General features: G+C 37.8%; 1 protein-coding gene and 1 pseudogene across 1 annotated transcript in view; one reads left to right on the top strand and one right to left on the bottom strand.

Annotated features, from left to right (window-relative positions):
• The window catches only part of Dock3 (dedicator of cytokinesis 3), a 387335-nt gene that overhangs the window by 91426 nt on the left and 270658 nt on the right, over positions 1-25251 (bottom strand). The window contains exons 16-25 of the mRNA XM_010625591.1: positions 20552-20676; positions 18612-18774; positions 18029-18135; positions 17307-17478; positions 16843-16940; positions 14691-14774; positions 13537-13637; positions 6097-6178; positions 2140-2310; positions 255-447 (exon numbers count right to left, since the gene is read on the bottom strand). Coding sequence (XP_010623893.1) covers positions 255-447; positions 2140-2310; positions 6097-6178; positions 13537-13637; positions 14691-14774; positions 16843-16940; positions 17307-17478; positions 18029-18135; positions 18612-18774; positions 20552-20676 — 1296 coding nt within the window. The remainder of the gene's footprint in view (positions 1-254; positions 448-2139; positions 2311-6096; positions 6179-13536; positions 13638-14690; positions 14775-16842; positions 16941-17306; positions 17479-18028; positions 18136-18611; positions 18775-20551; positions 20677-25251) is intronic.
• LOC104863218 lies at positions 7800-8671 on the top strand (annotated as a pseudogene).

The following is a 25251-nucleotide window of genomic DNA, read 5'->3' as shown; positions in this document are numbered from 1 at the left end:
TATGATCTTAAATTATAACAGCCTGAACAAACTAAGACAACACTCCACGCATGCCTTGGGTTAAGTTTCCTAGGAATAAACTACATTTACTAGTTTTAGCTGCATCTTCTAACATAGTTTACCAGAAACTGTACATTTTAAGGGTCAATGATTTCTTACACGATGGATGATAAAACAGATCCTTTGATGACCAACTGGCTTTCACACTAAGAGGAAAGAAATACTAATGTGACTCCTGTCTCAATTTGATTTACCTGAAAAAGAAAACAGGCGGCTGTCCACTGTCCGAGCGATAGATTGCAGCTTCACCACATCCATGGACTGCCCAATATGCACAGTGCTGGGCATGCTCCCCAGAGTCCCTCTTACAAACTCTGCCACTTCCTGCACAGTGAACATCTGCAACAGCTCATCAAAGATGGTTGGGAAAGAATTGAGAAGTGCAGCCTGTAGAAGCAAGCGAAGCTATGGTTAGCTTAGAGTTAGGTCTGAATTTATCTTGCACACTCAATAACAGGAAGTGGAAAGAGGTTAAAAAGCCTCAGGCAGGCTTGTCCATGCTCCTTGACTCTACTCAGCCCTATAGCACTTTGAGGTATAAACCAGGACAACCAAAAAGTAAACCAAGACAAGGAAATTTACTAGAGTCTAGGTTACTTTAAGTTTTCATAACTTGCCTAAGCATTTGCTGGCAAGAGAAGAAAGTATAAAGGGAAAAATGTTCAATGTAGTTTAAGAGCTTCTGCTGTTAAGATTTTTTTTTTCAAGCTCTTCATTTTTTTCCTTGGTATTGGAGGTTAAACCCAGGACCTTTGCACTGACCTACATCACTAGCCCTTTTTTCAATTTTTATTTTGAGAGAGGTCTCACTAAGTTGCTAAATTACCCAAGCTGGGTTTGAACTTGCAATCCTCTTGCTTCAGCCTCCCAGAGTACTGGGATTATGGGCGTGAGCCACCAAATCTGACTGTTATCAAGCTCTTGACTTTCCAATTTTGGTTCTAAACTCAAACCAGGAACCTCTAGAAGGAAGTATGGTAGAGAAAGCTGAGTGCTCTGACCCCTGCAGGCAGCAATCCAGCTCTCATAGCCAGGATAGAGATGTTTGTATGTAACTGTGAAATCTGAAGAGTCTAAAAATTAGTTCCTTCATATGTGATGACTGGCAGTCATACATCTACTAACAACATGTGGCAGTGATAGAATGAATGGACATGAGAGCAGCTATCTGAACTTAGCTGACAGATTTTGATTAATAACTGGTTTCAAAAGCCAAAGAATTATAATCTATTAGATAAAGCCTGGTTCATGTAAAAAGAAAAAAATAATCCCATGGTTAGAGTAATGAGTCTTGGATTCATTTTAGTGCAAGGATGAATGGAAAAGGAAACAATTGGCTGGCAGGCAGTTTTAATTCAAGGAAGAAATTTTCTTTCCAATATTTACTTTTTTCTTCTTTGGTAGTTCATTTTTATTTTCTTTTAGTACAGGTTTGTAGTACATAATGATCATACTCCTTACGGGGACTTGGTACATGTATATACCACATCTTAATTTTTTTCACCCCCTTCCCCTCTCTTCCATCTCTTCCCTTCCTCCATCTCTTGGTCCCCTTCTCATTTGCAAAAGATCTATCTCCCTATCTAACACTGATATTTCTAACAGATTTAATCCCAATTCTTTCAATGCTTTCCAGTTATTTCTATCATTTTCAATTTATTCAACATCTGGAATGGACAAGTACTAATCAAAAATTTAAAAAATGTTTAATTAGAACATAAAGTTTCCCTACACATTCTAAGTATCCTCTATGAGTAAGATGACCATAAAAAATCTATAGTATGATAGGCAACAAATTTGGTTTAATGAGGGTTCATTAAAACACATTTGTGCTGATTCTCCAATTATAAGGCCAATATCCTCCAATTATAAAGCCAATAAGCCATTGTATACCTGGCAGCTGAGGCATATTTGGCTTCAAAGTAAAAGCAGCATTTTGTTAAGTGTTTTCTTTTAAGTCTCCCTTAACCTATACACAGGATCCTGGCAGGGCTTCTGCAACTTTGGAAACCAGAGAACAAAGAAGCTCTGCTAAGACAAACAAAGAACTAGTAGAAAACTTCCCTGCAGCTCACAGACCTGAGTGAAAAGGAGTGTTTCTGAGTTTCTGCTGTCCAGACTTAGCACAAACCGAATGGACTGGAAAAGTTCTTGAATGCTGGACCGGAACTGCTCCTCTTCCATTCCACAAGTGGCTCGTGAGTACAGGTTCCGAGACTGCACAATGAACTTGAAAAGGTACTCCAAAGCCTGGAAGTGTGGGAGAAAAAGTAATGGAGAGGTGCTGCAAATGCCCAGGAACTCATATAGCAGCAAACAAAGAGCATAATAACAACAAATTCTAGAGAAAGTTCCAACTACGGACACAGGCACTTTATATTTTAAAACTTTTTTCTCATAAATCTAAATTGTCACTAAGCAGCACTTGTCTTCTTAGAGAAAAATCAAATGATTTTAAAACTGTTTTCTGAGGTTCTAGAATTTAAAAAGCCACTAATTAGACTGTTATGGAAAGAGCTGAATTTAATAGTCAGGATCAAAAGAAAATTAGGCTTCTCTGTATTTCTTTTTCTTTGAAAATACAAGGCTCCAAAAGGCAAGGATATAATTAGTCTTTTGCTTATTAAAAGAAGGAATGGTTCTTTTTAAGGAATTTTCTGCATCTCTGATATAGTTGGGTCCTGCCACAGTGTCTGCCTTCTTGCCAGAGGTAACAGAAATCTGGAGAAAACCTGTCCCAAGTTACATAGTAGCTGGTGGGCCTGACAATTTCACCTACCACCTACATTCAACGGGGACATCTGCCATAAACAGTTCATGAACAATATAGAAGGCAAAGACCCGCCCCCATGGATTTGGAGCAGAAAGTGATTCTGAAGTATCTTGTAGCTTTCCTTATGCTTATGAGAATAATTCCCTTTAAGAGAACAGACTCAAGATCCAAGATTGTGCTTTTTAATCAAAGAAATGCCATAGATTTCAAGACAATGTAAAGGCAGAGACACTGGATGAAGCATGTGGGTCCCAGTTACTTGAACTATATAAAAGAACATATGTATAAAATTTTATTATAAAATACCACTGACTGATCATTCATTTTTTTTTTAGCAACACAACTGTAAGAACAGGACACTTCTAAGATTCAGTAGTTCTTGCAGGACAAAAAGATGCCCTGGTCAGAGAAAGCCTGAAAGTGGTTTTCTTTATAGCTAATATCTGAGCTTCCTCATGATTCTATAGCTGCATGATTTGTTACCTCTGACAAGGGAAAGGATACTGGCTAGAAGATTCATGTACAAGGTCACGACAACTTTTAGGTGATCTGATGCTAACAGCTTCTACCTTCTAGTTTGTAACTCTGAGACACGATATCAAGTGAGCACTATCAAATTCTGTACCTACTCACAGCTGACTATACTGTCCTTATTCTTTGAAGGTACCTTTGGGATTACATTCAATATAGCTTGTTTATCCCAGAGCACAAACTAAAACCCATGTGCGGTTCAAGTATGAATGTTTGTTTCAGGACACCTCAGGTTGCTGTAGTATCTATACTTCTGTAGCGTTCACTGGATGTCACCTCCTTGGACAGGCTGGTCAAACAGTGATACAAGGCAGGGGCACATGAACAACTTTCTCACTGTCAGATTTGCTCCCTTTTCAATCTGAACATAGCTCCATGTTCAAAGCAGAGATATTGAAAGCAGTGGTGACCCTGACTGAAATGGTACTCTTGAGTAAAAGGAATCCACTCTGTTATGATTAATTAAGTGGAGCTTTCAAAAGGTGTCAGGCCGGTTCTTAGGAAATGTCCATGGACAGAGCTGGGTCCTGGCTTTCAGGCTCCTGGCACAGCTTATTTTTTCTGGGCTTCCAGAAACTCATGAAGTGTCTTTTCTACCTGTGGCCTGAAGATATGGTTTGGATCTACCACCTGAGCTATAATCCTGTCCACTTCTACATCCATGACCGAACCACATTCTGTCTCAGACTACTTCATAGTTGGTTTTTGTTTATTGTAAGATTTCATTCTTGCTTGTCAGATGTGTTGATACAAATTTATCCATTTTCTGCCTGGTGTCCACATCGGCCTCTTATAGACGCTGTCAGGCAGGCCCTGACTCTTCAGCTGCTCCTGGACAAACAAGGCCAGGTTAACAGGGACACCGCCCACCACACACATTGCCCTACCACAGCTGTGGCTGCCTCTGGCCATACCTGTACCCAGCCCAGGAGAGAAGCTCAGTCTGTTTTCCTCTCTGAGGCAGAGGGCCCCAAGGAGGCAGCTGTGGAGGTGCTAGTAAGGAGTGGAGGAGGGAGCAACGGTGAACACCTACCTCATCTAGGCTAAACTCTAGCAATTCTCCTGCTTCAGCCTCCCTAGTGCTTGGATTACAGGTATACCACCATCATCCCCCGACTCCCAGCTCACCTAGGCTTTTAAACATGTTTCCTCAGCTTGGAATGTTTGTCCCTCAGCTCTCACTTTGGCTCAAAGTTGCCTCTTTAGGAGGCTTTCCCTAATTCTATGTATCCCCTTCTCTCTTGCTGGTTTCTCTCATGATCTTTATTTCCTTCATATCATTTATCAAGTTTTTTAAATTAACTTTACATATTTATCTGTTTTGCATATTTATGTCTATCTTAACCCCACTTGAATAGAAGTGCTATGAAGGGCTAGCTTTTTTTGCTAGGGCCCCTGTTAAATCTCAGGGACCAAAACAGTATCTGATTTGTATAACAAGTATCAAAAAATACTGGCTGAATGTGTGATTTCAGGAAATTTCTTCTATGGGTCTTTCAACAGTATCCTTAAGCAAGTAATCACACAAAATCTTCTGCATTTAACTCAACTTCGATCATCTCAATCTTATTTGATAAGTGCTAAGGGGCTGAGAAGAACAGAGCTCACGCCCTGTTCTACTCTACACCCGGATTTATGCCTGCCTCTTCTTAGAACACTGGGGATGTATCCTTCAAAAGGATGGGCTGGTTTTATTCATCTTTGCATCTTAACACCCAAAACAGGTGGTGACTACTCACTAGACATTTGTATGAAACAGGGTAGAAGTGAGACTTGTAGCCTCAGATTTTCATAGAAAGTGTAGAAAAGAGGCAGGGTAAACAGAGATCTATAATTTGATTCTGCTCCTTAAATCTGATGATACTTGAGAAAAATATATGTTATGCCTATTACCATAGGGACAAGAAGAACAAAAAATGGGCCCTGTACTTAGTGTAGATAATATGATATTAAAAGAAGATAAAGAAAAAGCAGAACTACTTCTTTTATTGATCTCCGGAAAAGAAGGGGAAAATAAGGTTTAAAAAGTAATTAAAAAAAAAAAAGAACTCAAATACCATGCAAGCAGGCTGCCTGTCAGGGAACCTGTTTAAGCAGGGTGCTGATAATGGTCAAAACCGTGAAAGGATTCCAGGTCCTTCCTAAGGCCACAGTTTTAAGATTATCTTCTCAACATAACCCCACAGAGTACATCCCCCTCAGCTCTTTTTTCAAAAAATAACTTACAACAGTTCCAAAAACAATGTTTAGTAACCAACAAATAAGGAAACAGTATTGAGCAATCTTAATTCTAATCAAAGCTGCTACCAATACTGGCTTAGAAGGAGTTAAGCATAGTTAGCCAGTGGAAGGATAGACTGATATCATCAGTAAAAATCAGGTGGGTGAGGATGCCCAGTAGCCATGTGTACATGTCCTTTACTTCCATCATTAACATAAATTATCAGGCCAGGGATGCAGCTCAGTGATGCTGTGCCTGCCTGGAAAGCACAAAGTCCTGAATTCAATCCTCGTTACCCCCCCGCCAAAAAAGATAAATTATCAGGCATGTTATAGGTCTTCTAGTATACAACTGAGGTGAGGAAAGGGGAATGAGGTGCATTAAGGCAGCGATTCCTAAAAGCCACAGTGTACTAGGGTGTCTGCACTCATCTTGCATACTATAACACTGAGATTACTTATAAATAACCACAGTAGTGGCTCTCTTATCTATAGTAAGCTCAGTACATTACCCGCATGGCCTCCTGAATGTGGTCCTGCCGAATTAGTTCTGCTGAGCAGTCCATATACCACTTCAAACAGCGAATGAGCTCCCTGGGAAAAAGAACAGTTACAGAAACCCCATTTTAATCCAAAGGCAATACAACCTGAAATGTTTAATTCGTTAAATAGGAAATTCAGCACTAAATTAGTCAAACAGGAAATAATATTCTGCTGATGGAAGGGAATAAAGTGATAGATTCATTACAGCTATGTAATTTTCAGATCACGAGAGACAGACATTTTTTGTCCATATGGAATTGTTACTTAAATCAGCAATTATAATCACTTTTTCCCACTTTCCCTTTTCCAAAGACTTGCACTAGATATATATTTTATTTTCTCTTTAATTGCCATGTCTCCTGAACATACAACACTGAGTAGTAAATAGTAGACTTTGAATAAAAGGTCATAATCCTATGCGTCAACTCATCCTATCACCTCATTTCTTGAGGTCTAAGTCACCTGCAATGAATAAGATTAGTGGGTTAGAAGGTCTACATATTTATATAAGACCATAGAGGTCAAGAGTACAGGCTGTGTTCACATCTGGGTCCTGTCAATATCTAGCTTTGAATCCTTGGGCAAGTTATTTATCTCTCTGTGCCTCATTCTTTTAATTTAAAATGTCGTGGGAATAACTATGCACCTTAAAGTTACTGTGAAATACTAATAGGATGACACATAAAGCTCACCGCACAGTATCTGCTCTCTAAAGTGACATCAAAACTAATGACCCTGCAGTCTTGTGACTGTTGGGTTTATGTTTTTAAAAACTGCACTAACTTCACAGAAGAAAATAGTGATTTATTATTGCTTTAATAGTGTTAGATTACTTGTTTTACTCCCATATTTGTTTACTAGTTATTACTTTTGTAGACTATTTTTTTATTTTCTTTGACATTTATTTCTTGGCACTATATTTAGCTATTCACATGTTTCTCAAAGAAAAAGCAAGACTTATTTTTAATAGCTTTACCATCATTCTTTTTTTTCCTTTTATTGAGTTTATTGGTACATTTAAGGTATACAGTACATTACATTCATTATTGAGATTGTGTACCTTTACCTGACAGGTCTTGGTTCTCATTTTTTTCCCCTTGTCCATGCCCTCCCTTCACAACCATCATTCTTTAGAAGGAGAAGTGTGGCAACTAGTTTAAAATATCAGCTGAAAGCTCATGTCTATCAGATTTAATAATGAAAGATTGAAAGCTTTTCCTTTAAGGTTAGGAATAAAGGCAATGATACTTGCTTTTGCCACTGTTTTTCAACCTATACTAGAAGCCTGACCCGAGCAATTAAGACAGAAAAAAAAAAGGTGTCCAAATTGGAAGGAGAAGAATTAAAATTCCTTATTTTCAGAAGACATGATTTTCTATGCATGAAGAACTATAGATTTATAACAAAACTGTTAAAATAAATGAATTCAGCAAAGTTGAAGCATACAAAATCAAAACAGCCCTTTGCAGTGGTCTGACCAGGAGGAGGGCGGTGTAGTCTGGGTGGCAACGTGGAGACCTCCACCCAGGACAGTTCTCCCTCCCAGGGCCTCCCTCTCCCCTCCTGCCCTCGAGTGTCCTTGCCTCCTAGGCCTGTCATATCAGACTGTGGGGCAAGGTGAGAGCAGGCCTTGGGAGGGTGATCACACTGAAGAGCCACAGTCTCTACCAAGATGACAGAAGTCCTGACAACAACTGACTACCAGAAACGGCTACAACAGCTGAATACCCTGTTGGAACAGGAGGCTAGATGTTAGCCAAAGGTCTGCAGCTTGAGACTAACTGAATCTGCACATGATAAAGGCCTTAGAATGACTGCAAGACTGAGCGACTTTGAAGTGAAAGATCTTCTTAGTCTAACTCAGTTCTTTGGCTTTGATATGGAGACATTTTCTCTAGCTGTGAATTTACTGAACAGATTCCTATATAAAATGAAGGTACAGTTCAAGCACCTTGGGTGTGTTGGACTGAGCCACTTTTATTTGGCTGTAAAATCAATAGAAGAAGAAAGAAATGTCCCATTGGCAGCTGACTTGATCCGAATAAGTCAGAATCACTTCATGGTTTCAGACTTGATGCTAATGGAAAAGATTGTACTGGAGAAGGTGTGTTGGAAAGTCAAAGCTACCATTTTTCTACAAATCTATTATTCATTCATTCAACAGGGCTTGCCATTTGAAAGGAAAAATAGCCTAGATTTTTGAAAGACTAGAAGCTCATCTTAAGGCATGTCACTGCAGGATCATGTTTTCTAAAGTAAAGCCTCTGTGTTGGCCTTATCAGTGCATTGGAGATCCAAGCACAGAAATGTATAGAATTAGCAGGAGTAGAATGTCTTCAGAAATATTCCAAGATAAATGGCAGAGATCTGACCTTCTGGCAAGAGCTTGTATCCAAGTGTTTAACTAAATATTCATCAAACAAGTATTCCAAACCAAATGTTCAGAAGTTGAAGCAAACTGTTTCAGGGTGTACTGCATGGCAACTGAAGCATAGTTACTATAGAATAACTCACCTTCCAACAATTCCTGAAATGGTTTCTTAATTGGTAAATTTGGCTGTTATTCTCTGTATAGAGAAAATTGTATAATTTTCTTCTACAATTGAAGTATTGAAATAGTATCTTCAAAATTAACCAAATGGACTTGGAATAGCAAAAGGGAAAAAATGGTATCACCAATTTAGTCAGGTGACATTTGAAAGCATTTACTATATATAAGGTACAATACCGTAAGGGCCAGGCATGGTGGCACATGGCTATAATCCTAGCACTTGGGAGGCTGAGGCAGAAGGATGGCCATGAGTTGAGGCCAGCCTGGGCTACACAGTGAGTTCAAAGGTCAGCTTAAATTACATAGTGAGACCCTGTCTCAAAAAAAAAAAACAAAAACAAAAACAAAAAAAAACACACAACACCCTTAAGAGTTTCCAATTTCTTATATGTTAACCATTTCATTAAATTAGCAGCTTAGAAAACAACATCCTCTATAATAAACTGAATTTGTAGTTTTTTTAATTGCACATTTTGCTAAATGTAGCCCTAAGCTCCAGCTCATTTAAAGTTACAATAGGACCAAAAGTATGATTCATAGATGAACTCATTTGAGACTGTTAGCTTATAAGCAGAATCACTATGAACTTGAATGTTACACCTAAACAAAAAGTAATACAAAGCAGATGATCTCCTTTGGGTTTATGAAAATTGCCACCATGCCGCCACATACTGCTACTGCAATTGGAATTATATTCATAAAAATAGTAACTATATTCATAAAAATATAAATTAATTCACTGCATATATTTTATATGTTCTTGCCATCTAAATTTATTAACTTACAGTAATGATTTATCTTTTCTTTTCCTACTCAAAAATAAATATTAATATTTAACACATCTACACACGCTTATGAAACTTAGGTATGAAAAATTTACTTTTAACAGCTAGTAGTATTTAGACAAACTTTTGATAAGTTGGAGGTTTTTATTCTTTACATAAATAGTATTAGTGCAGCAACAAAAAAAATTTTCTTTGAAGCCTTTCTCCACAACTCTGAACTATGGATTCCATAATGTAATAATGGCTTTAACTTATGAACCCTCAAAACATCACTAGATATGTACGATGTTTTCCATCTTTGGAAAACTGTCTAATTAATATAATGCTGCAGTAGGATTGTTTAGATTTGAATTCATCTATAAAGCTAAAGGTATAAATGTGAAACAGTACAAGCCTGAAAAGGTGTACTGTGAAATCTTCATTTCTAACATTAATTTAACTTTCTATACTGGATCAATATATTTAGGTGATATTGAAAATGGTAACCTACTTAACTTAAATGTTAAATTTTAAATTATGAGGTTTACATCAAAATCAACATATAACACATGCACTTTTTAAAGGCACAATAAAGGTTATATTCTAGATAATGTAATGGTTTCTTGGCATCCATAATGCAAGTAATAGTTCAGAGATGAGAATGTTACTGCTATATGGAAATTACATTTAAATTTTAAATCATTTTGTATTAAGTCAAAATACAGACCTACTAAGTTTGGTATATTCATTGAGCTATCTTTAATGTTTCTTCTAAAAAAAAAACAGGAGACATCTGTATTGATGATAAAAATTTCTATACAGAATCTACTTCCTCAGTCTATCTAGTTCCATTAAAAATATGTTCTATTATATTACATGGTAAGTCAAGATCAATTATCACTCTGAAAACTTGCTTTACCCTGAGTTCTGGCTAGATAGAGCCCTCTAGGTTTTACTATGGATTATTTCTATAAAACTGACATTGCTTCCAGTTTTTTTTTTAAAGAAATAGAATATACTTTCACAAAATTCCATAATGTATCTTAAGAAAAATAAGGAGGTACAGCCATAATTATGAGATTTCTGAGGCAGTGTTTGGAATTCTCCATGTGAGCCTATCAATGTATGGAGATGTACATATACTGTTAGTGTTGTCAACAGTAGTACAGCCTGAAGCTTGAGTCTATCCAGAATGGATGTAACCAGTTTTGACATCATGTCACTGATAAGCACTGAAAAATAAACCAAGGAACCATAGTATATTCTACCTTTAACTTTTTGTAAACTACGTTTTGTAGATAACTTCTGTTTTACCATAAGGCTGATATATTTCAATATTTTGAAAACATCAGTATTAGTTTTTTTTTAGTACTGGGGATCAAACTTGGGACCTTGTGCTTGCGAGGCAGGCAGCAGAACAGCTGAGCTAAATCCTTGGCCCCCATAAGTATTACTTCAGTATTAGTTTTGAGTTGGAAGAGGTAACTTAACCAATTACCTAGTATTATGTTTGGTACTAAGAGATACACCTTTCAATAAAATTATTGAAATGCAAAAAAAAAAACAAAAAACAAACCCAAAACCAAAAAACAAAACAAAACAAAAAACAACCCCCCAAACCAAAATAAGAACAGAAAAGTCAGTTGCATTTCTAGACACTAACACTGAACAATCTGGAAAAGGAAACCAAGAAAGCACTTCTATTTATAATAGCATCAAAAATAATAGAATACTTAGGAATAAAATTAACCAAGTAGGTGAAAGACTTATACATTGACATCTATACAATGTTAAAAAAATTAAAGAAGATACCAATAAATTAAAAGATATTCCATTCTACATTCATGCGTTGGAAAACTCAATATTCTTAAGATATCCATAGTACCCAAAGTGATCTACAGATTCTAAGCAATCCCTATAAAAGTGTCAATAGCATTATTTTTGCAAAAACAGAAAAATCCGTACTATGATTCATGCGGAATTTCAAGGCACATGGAATAGCCAAAACAATCTTGAAATAAAGGAACAAAGCTGGAGGTATTACATTTCCTAACTTTAAAACATAGTACAATGCTACAGTAATTAAAACAATGTTGTGAGGAGCAGCCAAGATGGCTGAATAGAAGTATCCTTTTAGTAACTCTGGGAAAGAGAGTAAGGGCAGTAAAGGAGAGACCATATTCTGAGGAGAGAAAGAGAACAGAGAAGTGATGGGAACCCCAAACAGCATGGAGAATGGAGACAAATCAGAGAATCAAAAAGACAATTCAGAGAAAAGAACAAAGTAATATGCAACTTCAACCCTACCTCCCTGGTGATGGTGGTATGGACACAGGGAATATGATGCTGCAGGTATAAGGTAAGCTGGGAAGTGCATAATAACAGGAGACCAGCAGTCCCAACTCAGAAGCTTTAAATCCAGTTTAGGGATTCTGGAATAAAGAGGACACTTCACAAACCCATAGGCCTCAAAGCTAGGCAGAGAAAACTATGACTTGCTGAATTCCAAGATGTGGATCCTGGAAAGGAAGCATCCATTTAAAAATAGAGGAATATTTTCTTTACTCAATTTTTTTCCCTTCATTGGTTTTCTGGGGGCTTGGGGCTTTGTTCTTTTAATTTTAAAAATTTCTTAGTTTTTCTTTATTTTGCTCTCTGCTTTTTCATTTTTTTCTATTAATTTAATATAAATTTCCTTAATAGGGGCCTTTATCTCACTTTTCTCTTGTCTACTGCCTAATTTTTCAAATTTTACTTTTTTCATTCTTCTGTTACAAATCCTATCTTTACTAGCATAACCTATAAGCTTTGTTAATCTTTAGATAGTAAACTCTATGCTACTACTATTTAATTCTTTGTTAGTAGAGATATAGTTATTGCATTTAGTAGATAACTTACTATATGTCAATCCTTGGTTTGCCTTGTGTTTTTATCATAATTATAAGTCTCTTTACTATGGTTATGGGTGGTGCATTCTTAGTTCTTATAATATGCTAATATCTGGTTTGTCTTTAACATTATTATTGCTGATTTTGTTCCTATTTGCCAGTGTGGCATAGGTGTTGCTATTAATTGCTTTTTTGTGTGTGTCATTACTTTGATTGCCTTTGTGTCATTGACAATATTGTGGTCCATTCCTAGAGAACTTGGTGCTATAATAATTGCACTGCATCCTCCTTTCCTAAATTAATGAAGGTGACTGAATTGTGGGATAGAAGCAAAGGCCTACAGTTAGCCTTGCTCAGAGTGCATCACTGAAAAGCAAACACTAAAGAGGTCTCTATACTAACAACAAAGTCTTTCCACCATATTCAACCTGTAAACCTTAGCACACACATTCAAAAACTGGAAATATGAGAAGACAAGACAACAAAATGTCCCCAGAAACTCAACTCTCCTAAAGCTGATCCATGGGGCACTGAGAAGAATTATTTGAAATGATAAAAGAAGAGATTAAAGAATAGATCAACAAGGTACTTAGTGAGCTCAAAGAAGATATAACAGATAATGAAGTTAATAAATAAAATAATCAGCAAATTTATAGACAACACCAAAATAAGCTAGCTGAGCTAAACAAAAGGACATGAAAGATGAATGACCAGTTTAGCAAAGGAGACTCCATAAGAATAAACCAAAAAGAAATCCAGGAGTTTAAAAGTTCTACTCAAAGTACAGGCAGCAGAGTGAGCAATGTGAAGACAAAGTGTCAGAACTAGAAGCTGGGGCTGATGTTGAAGATAATATACTCAAGAGATACCTAAAAACAACAAGAGAACACAAAAAATGGGTCCTACAGATACTAGACAATGCAAAGAAGACTAATCTAAGAGTAACTGGAATTGGTGAAAAATCGAGATAGGACTAATCACACAAAACACCCCATTTACAGAAATAACAGCAGAAAACATTTCAAATATGGGAAAGAATTTAACATACAGATAAGTGAAGCTTACAGAACCTCAAAAAAAAAAGGCCACTGAAGTTGAACTTTTAAAAAGCTGACTTTCTTTTTTTAAAATTAATTTTATTTATACATTTCAAAGCTGACTTTCTGCTCAACACAAGTCCTAATACTGAGACCAAACGCAACTTACTTGTATGCCAGGGCTCCAGCAAAATGCTTTTGGATATATGTGTCCATCACGGGTCGGAAGTGAAAATACTTTATATCTCGGAGCAGGTTGATGATGAAAACCTGGGGAAAATGGAGAGAGTAGATCACCAAGGTTTGCTGGCGGCCTCCGACTTATCCCTAGCAGGAAATGGACAGTTGCTTCTTTAAGGAGTGGCAAACTCTTAATGTTTTCCGTGAGCAGTGAATGTAAGCCTTTCACTGTGAGTCTATCTTGTTTTCTGTCTTCTTCTCATCTCAAGCCTTCCAATACACACCTGGAGTTCATTAGTTTGTGTTACTCTGAGCCTCTCCCTTTACAATAATGCTGAGTGATACAATATGGATTTAGGACAGGTCAAATATGGTATGTGGCATAAACACTAAGATCTAAAAGACTGTAAAGTGAGGAAAACAAAAAGATTGTTCTCTGAGATAAATCAGAATGTGGAAGGCTGTGCCCTTCAGAATTAGGGCTAGTGGTAAGGTAAGGAAGGAAGGAAGAAAAGCCAGAAGGGCAAACTGTGCTAGTGCCCATTTCAACTCTCGTTTCTGTTCCCTTCTGTCAGATAGACTGAGGTGTCGCCTTCTTAAATAAACAGCCCTCCTTTGGGACTGGATATATTAAGAAATGTTCATTAAATATTCAAATCACTGCCCAACCTCACTAAAGCAATCTTTTTAGACCCTGGTTCTGAAACAGCTACTCGGAGAGAGGGAGGAGATCCGTGGAGACACTTGGAACTACATAGCCTCTGTGACCAGTGGGAGCATCTCCCTTTCCTGAAAGTTATATCCTACCTTGTCAGTGAAAAGTAGGCATCTGGTTTCCTCTATTAGCCTCTAGGCCTCTTGCTGGTATAGGCCACTATTTCAAGAGCCAGAAAACCCTCCATTAGTTATAAAGTTGAGGATCCATAACTATAAAGCCTAGGTATAGACCTGACCAAGCTGAATTCTAACTTGGTCTTAAAGGTATCTGCCTGAAAGCACCATAGGTTTCCTTGGGTGACACTTTAGTTTCTATTGGATGCATCTGTACCTCCTGCTCACTCACTCTAATAAGCCGCATCCTTTAGATTTTCTGAAATGTGACAGGGATAATTAATAAAAACAAAAAATCAGAAAATGACTTACCAGAGACTGAAAAACCAACAGGCCATATTTCTCTGTGTTATCATCCAAAATCACGAAGAGTGTGTCTAAGATATCCTGCAGAAACTGAAACAATATAAGCAGCAAAGGGTTCAGGACCTCCAACGCATAATCAAACTTCCATACACTAATGAAATTATCTCCCAATAAATGAAGTGAAAAATCTCCTGGTATATTAAAGAACGACTTAAAAATTATGTAGTACTGCACCCTGCACCTAGCTAAGGGTTAACTAGATGAACGTGGAGTGTCTGCCTATAGCCCAAGGACCCTATTAGAGACTTATAGAAGTTCCTTGTTGGGTAAGGCAATTATGTAAGAAAATAGGACACCCACACAGAATAAAAATTTTGAAATTAAAAAAATTCAGTAATTCTGATGCTGGATTCACTCTGAGAAAAAGCTCACTTTCTTGGGGTCGCAGAGATCAGTAGTCCCTTATTGTTTATAGTGGCCTCATGATAAGGAATAAATTGGGATGACACCATGACAAGGTAGGTTTTACCTACAGAAACTGTTGTTGTCCAAGGAGAAGGCAGAATGCAGTGAATTAGGGCTGTCAGCAAGGGTAAAATACCGTATCTGGCAGTGTTCTTGTCTACTGTGTTTTGAGCATGTGCCTTTTTTGGAGTGGCAAACACAAGGAGAATAATAAATACTAATGGATGCTTGTAATCTTTAAAGATCAAATCTACCATCTTGTCATTCAAATCCTAATTTAAATGATACAATATTTACAATATATTTTAAAAAAATATGAATTGTAGATTAGGGCATTGATGGGTCAAGACTGGCCATGGTTTAATGCTTGCTGAAACTAGGTGAGGGATAAATCTAGAATTTTTTATTCTGTCTACTATTGGGTATGCTTGAAATTTACCATTAAAAAGTAAAAACAAATGTCAAAATGCCAGCACATTCTCCTTAGGCTGACTTAAGTTTTAAACCAGATATTCTGCTAAGATGTTCTCTTGTCAGGAATATGACAACTTACCTTTAAAAAAACCACACATTTCTTAATACCTACCTGTAACCTGGCTGATATTTTTAATATGTTTAAAAGGAAGATATGAGTATAATTTAAGTTTCAAAACAAGCATTAGCTTGTCTAAGAAAATTAAAATATTTATGACAATCTGATCAATTGATTAAAACAAAATTTGCATAATAGCGTCATAAAAGTACATGGCTTTAAAACTTCCTCATTTGGAGACACTGTGTTGTATACTGTTGAGATAGTAAAGCTGTGTAATGCAAGTCTGGCAGTGCATCTACGCTTACTGCTTTGTATTTGTGATGGCAAGGATCATTATCAACAGGATGCATTCCTGAGATGTAATCTGTAGCCTGTGTTCTGTTGCCCTTGCTGATGACTGAAAGCACCTCAACTTTTCCTCAGTAGGATCAGTTCACTGTATAGGACTCAACTTCTGGGCTTTCACCACTAGGAAATACCTGGGGTGTTCTTGAGTTAAAACCAGGTAGGTGAACACTCTGCACAAAGAAGCCCTGTGAAGACATCTTGGGGACAGGCTATGTTGTTGTCACTCTGCTTAGGGTCCTTATACTGGAAATGTCAGAAACACCTCTACAGGAAGCGCTGAAATAGGAGGTAAGGAAGGTTTTGCTACTATGATTTTAAGTGAGAAATGAGGAAAAATCAGCAGCTGTGAGTAAATGGACAGTATTCAGAATTCTTACAATAATGATAGCAGAGCTAGAAAAACACAAGGCAGGGTTTGTGTTAAAAGGTTATAAAGTAAAATGAGAAAAAGGCCTAAAGAAGAGAGAGACCTGAAGGAATGCAGGTAGCACAAAACACTGGGTGGGTTCTGAGAGGATGCTTTACCATTACTTTTTGATTGTCATTTTGCTTTCTAGGAATAAAAGTCAGAAAATAGAGTTTGTAATTTAAATATAATTTTAAAGAGACAGTAAACCTTATATGTACTTAAAAACAGCTAACAACAACAACAAAACAACAAGAAAAAAAATCTCCAAACCTATTCCTAGTTACCTATGATGCACTTGAAGAAATAGTCATAAAGGCTTACTAGTAGAAATTGTGTGGAGCTAAGGTCTTCTGCTTTGATTCTTCCTCAGGCAGTACATTAGAACTGGGTGAAAGACATACCTTAACAATTTCTTCACCACTGACATGCCGCAGCCGCCCTAGGATGTCCATAATCCGATCTGGGAAGGCCTTCCATTTCAGGAGAGCAAGGAGGTCCACTAAAAAGCAAGCCCAGAAGATGAAGATCCCTGGCCTTTAGAGGTCAAGCAAAGCCCAGACTCTCCCAGACAAGTAAGCATAGTGGGAATAGTCAAATGCTTCACAATAGACTCTTTAGTGCTCAGATCAGGGGCAAAAACAAATCTGTGCACCCTGGTTGTATACCGGAGAACTACTAGAACCATGGGAAACCTCATAGGCTGCTATTGCTGAGTGATTCCTTCAACTTCAAATGAAAAGATGGCTCTATTATACCAGGAAGAAGTAATTTCAATCTCCCTCAACATGAATAAGCAATGCGGAACTAACAATGAAGGGCAATGAAGGACAGTGAAGGGCACTACCCTGCTGATACCATTACCTACCATTCTGGGTGAGTTTGGTAGAAGAGAGTTGTGTGGAAATGAAGAAGGACTCTTTGGTGCTGCGCTGGAAGATGAGGCTGGAGGGGATATTAGGGCAGCCATTGTAATCTTCTTTGCAGCAGGGAAGGCCCAGGTACAGAGCATGGTTATTAAATGTGCTATTCTCATCACACTATAGGCGAAAGAGAGAAGAGAGCATGTTTCCTGAGCCATGTCACATGCAAAAGCCAGGTCCCAGGGGATGTCTAAGTTGATGTTTTCTCTCATCTTCTAAGGCTTTCAGGTCTCTTGGAAGAGTACTTTCTGTTCAGAAACTTCCCAAAATAGCCCATGTTCTTTTAAAATAGAACATGGTGGGGGATATGGGGTCTACCTGGTGTGCTAACAACCTGGGGTAGTGTTTATATTGTAACAGCTGGCAGTACCATGATTTCAAATACCAGATCTCAGAATGCACTTGCTGAGACCACTATGACATAGAGAAGTTGGTAATAGGCATCTAACCAATGAAGTGGGAGGTGGGAAACAAAAGGCCTGTTGATATTAGTTGTGGGAAGAAGGTCAATGCACTTAGAAAACCAAAGCCTAGCAACACAGCTGTCTTATTGTTACCCTCTACTGCACCACCCTGAACCCTAGCCTGCCCAATGAAAATCACTGGAGAACCACGTGTGAGTAGAAATAAGGGAGGAGTAGGGATGAAAGGCAGCCAGGTCCCATACCTTGTACACATAAAGCTCGTGAATATCATCTGAGAGAGTGGTGCCATCATCACGCATCAGGGGTGAGAATGCAAAACCAAAGAGTTTCTTTTCTCCTTTGTCTTTTGCTGAAATCAAAGCCAAGTGTTAGCCATTATTACTCCCTTTCTTTTTATCAGAAATTCTTTTTGTGCTAGTCACCTACACATCTTTGTTCCTCATTTCTTTCATTAACTAGGTAGCAACCTGACTACAGGAATGATACCCTAAGGTATACAGGCTACCTAGATCCAAACAGAAACTAAATTGTTAGTCTTGAATCAGGGCTTCTTTAAGAAGCAGCTGAATAGGTACAAAGGAAAGAAACACCTCAAGGAGAATGACACTGGATATTTAAGATTTTAGGAAGGGCTAAAACAAGATCCCATAGTTTCAAATCACTTCAGTACAAAGAATGGCTTCTGATGATATCCTGTATCTAGGTATTCATTTATATCCGTCTCTCATTTTCTTGCCCTAACAATAAGAATCCTCTTAATTCCATTCTAGAGAGGAGAGTTACATCCATATCTTCAAGGGAGCACGGGAGGGTCAGCTCACTTACTGGAACAATGTCTGAACTCGAAGCGCAGGTGGGAGCCCCGGAATCTGTCAATAGGGATAGGTAATTTGATAATTTCTCCCCAGCGAGGACTATTACTGTGGTAAAGAACAAAGGAGTGATAGGAACTCCTATTTGGCTCTCCTGAACCCAAGCTGATACAATCCTGAAAGAAACAAGCAAAGTGAGGTGTTATCTTCATGAAGGGAGAATCTAGATTTCCCTTGTGTCACTAGGACCCTTTATTTCTCCTGTGTGAAGGTCTTATTTTCATACCAGGCTAACTCTATAAGATACAAATATATCTGACTTAAATTCAGTATTTTGGTGGGAAATTGTGCAGATGGTATAAGCAATTAGTAGTCACAATGGTTTTTGTTTTCCTTGGGTCATAAGTAACCCCACAAACTAGATGATAAATTGGAAGGAGGCTGGGTTATGTATCTGAATCACTAAGACAGGCTCTTTATCTTCACTGAGAAAAGAAAACAAGAGAAATAAACTGTATGTAACATTTTACAGGTCAGGAAGAATAAAATTACAAAGCAGAGAACCTTTTTTCCCTCTAATTTTCCTTGGCTCAGTGTTAGACTGAACTTTAGGTCACCTTGTACTGACTTTTATTGGATATAAACAGATTTAACTAGACCCCAGTTCCCAAATATTGCCATCAAGTTAGTCTAAGAAGTGTCTATGCCCCACCCTGGAGGATAGGAAGCACTGGTCAATACAATCAGGCGCAGCTCCATGTTCAAACAAGGATGGCACAACTGATTGACAGCTCTACTTGCTTTTGGCAATCTCCATGTAAACCATTTTAAATGATACACAAATCACTGTTTCTATCACTATTTCAACGTTCTCCTCTATTTCTTTCTAGTTTTGGGAGATGACTTCAACTAATTTTACCTTTTTCCTCTGTAACATGGGGATGGTCACCTCTTTTCTCCTTACTTTAGGGTGGCTATTGCCAACACACAGAAGTAAGGTTTATCAAGGAATTATTTGCCTTCTACCCTATGTGTTGGGCACACGACATGACTGGGGAAAACTCTCACAAGAGCAAAAGAAAAACAACAGTATGGGTCCTCATTTTCAATGAAGAGTGACAGATGATCCCTCTACTCTATCCGCTGGAAAAAATATTTCAAGGTTAAGCCTGCTGTTACTTGTTTCATAAATAAGTCACACATGTGTAAATACTGAATCGTCTCTCTGGTGTGAAAAACCATAATAGTACACAAAATCCTAATGGGATAATTAATAGTGTGAAATAGGACGAAAAGGGCTAAAGGTGTAGGGAAAGTGGGAAGGGTAGGGGAAAGGGAACAAGGGAAAAGAAAAAAACATGAGAAAATGAAAAAATGGAAATAAAGTGTTTGTAAATGGGGAGGGAGGGAGGGGTGAAGGAAGGGCAGGGACAAGGGTAAAAAATGAGAACCAAGACCTGTCATGTGAAGGTACAGGATCCCAGTAATGAATGTAACTGTATTGCATACCTATAGTGTACCAATAAACTCAATAAAAAGAAAAAAAAAAGATACCAGCTGAGTGTCTAAGTCCTACCCTTGACCAAAAGTGCAAACAGACTACTCTGTTAGCTCAAGCAACAAAAACGCAAAGTGGGACCTAATAACAATTACCAAATGGGGGCAGTTCTAAGCTAGGTGGAATAGCAAAGAGGTAACATGTAAGACAGAAAGAGCTAGAGGGAATAGGTCTCAACTGGAGCAGGAGGGATTTGGGCGAGACATTAGGAAACCTTTCTGTAAAGCCTAACACCAGAAGTCATTATCAAAATACACTGTAGGGTTTCCTTAAAAAAAGAAAAGGGTAGAAAAAAATGCATATGGGGTGGTTTGAGTTTAGGAACATGCTTTCCAAAGAAGCATTAGAATTTCTACATTAGCCTCCATTCTGAATGTCTGACTGGCATGCCTTACCTTCAAGATTTCTCCATCTGCATATAGCACATACATGGTTACTTCAATATTCTTTTGTACACTCTTTCCCCCTCTCTCAAAATCCCCCTTCTCCAGGGTCAGGTATAAGTCATTGCGGATATCACCTGTGAGGAAAGGAATAGAATGTCCTCATGGCTACAGACACTACTATACCATTTACATGGATGACCAGACTAGCATTTGGGTCCTCAGGTGCTCAGTGGATGCTCAGGGCATTCCAAGCTTGGTTAATAACAATGGACATTCTTCCAACATAATTTTAGCAGTACTCAGGAAGGTTAGTCATGTGTTCTCTAAGTCTGAATCCTAAAGGTGTTTATCCCAGGGCAGAGAATTTTCTCTTAGACTGCTCAATCTCTTTTCTCTCCAGAAGAATGGCTACAATATAAGCTATATAAGAAGCTTTTAGAATCAACGAGAATAGCACTTTTTAAAATTATGTCTGTCTTAACTACTTTTAACTTCGATGGCTCTTTTCTCTATTTTTTTTCTCTTTTCTTTCACAGGTTTTCTTTTTACATTTACCAAAACTTCTGAGTCTGACAAGAGGATATGTCATTCCTTCCTCTGGAGGCTTTGATACAAATCTCATTCCCTGCTGGAGTACCAGGCCGAGGTCACTGGACTACTTTTCAGGTGTTTCTTCTTTTGTGTGCAAATGTTCTGGGAGCACATGTGGGCCAACACTGGCAATCTGTTGCTCTCGTTGCTTTCCTGTATTATCACTCCTACCCATTTTGTCTATCTGTGCTACTCAAGACTGAGCAGAAGCTCAAACACATCTGCCTTTTCGGGCGGGGGGGTGAACTGAAGGGAGACAGGGTTGTTTCTTCATGTAGAGTAACTTACTTAGGTTGGTCTAATCTGTAATATAACCAATTTAATTCATATATTTTAAAGAAAGACTTTTGACTTTCAAACAACATAGTAAAAGCTATAGGAAAACTTTAAAAAAAAACCCTAAGAAACAAAAAAAAGAAAATAGCAAAGAAAAACAGGTGAGAACAAAGTAAAGATGTGTTAGCAGTCTAAAAGAAATCAAACGAGGGGCGATGGAACAACTAATTTTCAAAGCAAAATATTTATCTACTTCCATTCTTGGAAAAACTGGCACATCAAAATCTGTTAATTACCCAGAATGCCAAAAACAGGAACAGGGTTTGGTTTTGGTTAGCAAGTGGGCCATGTGGTTTGGTCAGAGGAGATATATGCCAACACTCTCTTTTTAGCACCACTTGTCTCTAAGTGTGGAAGCATTGGAGTGTCTCTCACGCACAAAGCAGGAATGGAACCTGACTGGCAAAAATGTTAGGCTTTCTTTTGACATTTTCATGATAAGTCCTTCTATTTTTCAAGTCATCTTCCTATTCTAGTAGTGAAGTTTTATAATCACAGTTATTTGGATGCATAATCAAGATTTTCAAAATACTTTGGCTTTAGTGGAGAACAGCAGCCTGAGACAAGTAAGTATTCTCTGGGAATTTTCTCTAATGTGTGAAAGCTATTATGTTTTCTAACAAGTATCCCTGAAACTACCATGAAGGGAAGAGGGAAATATATACAAAAATCATACATAAATGCAATTGTTGCAAGTGTGGGACAGCCTTGAGGATGTCCATCCTTATAGTCTTCCCAGACTTTCCTCCTGGGTTTGGTAGAGCCTGTGCTTTGAATTCTAATGAGTTTGGAACTTAAATCTTCTTCTTTTGGATATCCCTAGTTGGGCCCTCCTAGCATATCATTGATAGTACTCAGCTGTGCAGGTGGGTGAGGGAAGGCAGCTAGAAAGAAGAGAAAATTAAATTTATCAGTTTGCTACTGTCAGGACACAGGCCAAATAACACCGTTCTGAAAGTACTGTTATCATATTCTGATGAAAGCCTATTCGTTACACATTAGCTTTTCTAAAATGTAACTATTCAATTTCTACAATGATTTAGTATTAAGTGACAGTCTAGAGAAATTTAATATCTAATCTGAAGAATAAGTACCTGGTTTACACTCTCTGGAAGTTATTCTCAAAATAATCTATGTAGCTTTTGAAAGCAGGTATCTGCTGTACTAGAAATATGCTTCTAGCTTGTACAAACCCTTTTAATTTTTATAACTCCGTACACAGGCTAACCATGTTATAATAAACATCCTTGAAATGAAATGTTTTAAACTTTTCTTAGCAGTGTAGGACACAGAATACTAACAATATTAGGCATTATATTGGAGACTGTTAATGACAGAATTTGATGTGCTAATTTTATAGACTAAGATCATCATTTCTTAGAAGGATATTTTAAGCCAAAATGCCAGTTTCAAAGTGGAAGGGCTGAGCTGGATATTCTTACAGTTTTCAAATCTTTTTCAGTGATTACCTACTTGAGAAAAAAATTTAATACAAGTAAGTACACCTTGTGAGTTACGGACTGAAGACATTTGATTTTATTAGGTCTCTGGCTGCTCTTTACACGGAGAATGGACTTGCCTGTTTTCACTCCGAAAAGATGTTAGACTTTATCATGGGTTGCAGTCTTGCAAATTATGGTTTAAATGTGAAGAGTGGCACTTTGTGAAAGGTATCATTGCTTGTGGGGGTACTTCTTGTCAAAAGTTCTGTCAGGTCATTTAAACAGGCCTCACTATAACTGTCCTGGAACTGGAAGGAAACCCTAAGAAGCACATGTGAAAGGTCATAGGTTTGCCTTATGCATAACTTCCCAGGGATGCATTCTTCATGGTTGCTATGATACGTTTAATGTTCAAAAAATTCACAAGTAGGATCTTGTCTTTTGGTTAAGGTACTGTCCCAGGAGGCTCCTGGCTGACTGCAAACAAATATTACCAAAAGAGGCACAAGAACGGGTACATTACAATGAAAAGGAGAAAGAGAAATTCAAAGCTTCATTTGTAGACCACTGCTTGACTGGGTATACTGAATCGTTCGGGGTGGGGGGGACTTATTAAAAATAGATTTACAGCATCTAACATTGAGACTACAGTGACTCTTGGGTACACACATTTGTAGAAGACCACTAAGTAAGTTTGGCTGATAAAATTTGGAAAGGGTTGGGCAGCTCTTTATATGGAGAAGTGTTGGAAAGGTGGGGTTCTTCTGTAGAGCATGGGACTGGGTATTATGGAGGGTGGTTCTGTTGATGGATCTTCCGCTTAGGAAGGCTTGGACAGCCCTGCCTCCCTTTGTTGGGTACCTTGTGCTTTCTAGGAATGGGTGAGATCTTATAGCATCAATAGAGACTTACATCTGTGAGTATTTAATGTTGTTGGGTGCTGTACATTAGTGTTTCTTGAGTGGATTTGAAAATTGAGTTTATTCTTTTAAGAATGCCACAGAATAAACTATTTTCACCTCTCTCGGTTTCCATAATAGTTGTCGATACACCTGTAGGTCAGGAAGCTAGGTAGTTAACAGGGGGTACAGGAATTGGGAAACTTTTTCTGGGAAGATTGGATAGTAAATACTTTAGGTCTTATAGGTCACATATGTCTCTGTTGTATGTTCTTTGTCCTTAAAACACTTGTAACACATAAAAAACATTTTTTAGCTGGCAAGCAGTACAAAAACAGACTGCTAGCTGAACTGACCAGGCTAAAACTTGTTGATATTCAACTTGGAGTGTTTATATATGAAGACTTCTATTATACTGCAACTAAATACACATTAAAAATACAGGTATCTTTGAACCTACATAAACAGCTGGTGGAAAGGAGCAAAGTAACAAATCTCAGGCTACCTTATCATGAGAGGGATTGGCCTGAAATACTTGGGGGAGTGAGAGGTCTGAGACAGAAATGGTGCTATTCAACCAACAGAAATCTAATGGGTTTGGGGATTATTTTCACACAGTTGCCATGAGTCATGATGTTTAGCAGTAACAAGTCCAACCTTTCAAAGACATGCATTCTAATATGACTAGAGAAACAGAGTTCGTGACATGTTGTGGGTATCTTCCAAGAACAGTCTCCTTAGAGATCTCAGAAATTCTGAGATCTGGTTCAAGTAACAGAGCATTCTGCTAGCAAGAAAATATCTTGACAGTTATTACAGCCTTAGTTGGAGTTTGGAGTCATTTGTCTCACAGTCTATGTGGAACCAGCACAGTAGAAAGGTCCATGAGGACCACACAAGTTTGGGCACTCAGTCTGGATCAGATTTTTTTATTATATTTATGTCCCTTCTATACAAATTATACGACATATTAAGAGGCGTTGGGATCCAGCAAAATAGTAATTAACATTGTATTTTATTTTGTCTTCAGGAGGAACTTTTCTGGATGTGGTTTCTTTCCCTCAAGACCATGGAAAATGAGACCTGACTTTCTCCAAGCACACATAGCAGCTTACTTGGATGGTGCTGATTTCCTTCTCTTGGCATTTTAGGAGGAAGTCTCCTAATAGAATTCATGGATATTTAGAGCATCATACCACATGGAGTTTTGGGAATGTGAGCTCAATGTTTTATTTCTCATTTTCTTGATGGGAAAAAGACCCTTAGGAGGACTTTTTAAAATACCCAGAAAAGATGGGCTTTTTATATTTTCACCATGTTTTCAGTGTCACACTTCTAGTTTCTATCACTAGAAAGTTAATGATGCCCTCTGCTTTTAACAGAAGGACTAGTGTGAGCATAGTGTGACATCATATATATATATATATATATATATATATAT

This window comes from Fukomys damarensis, unplaced genomic scaffold (assembly GCF_012274545.1).
Source record: "Fukomys damarensis isolate Sample0158 unplaced genomic scaffold, DMR_v1.0_HiC HiC_scaffold_37, whole genome shotgun sequence".
In the NCBI taxonomy this organism is placed as follows: Eukaryota; Metazoa; Chordata; class Mammalia; order Rodentia; family Bathyergidae; genus Fukomys; species Fukomys damarensis.
This window is presented reverse-complemented; position numbering and strand designations above follow the sequence as displayed.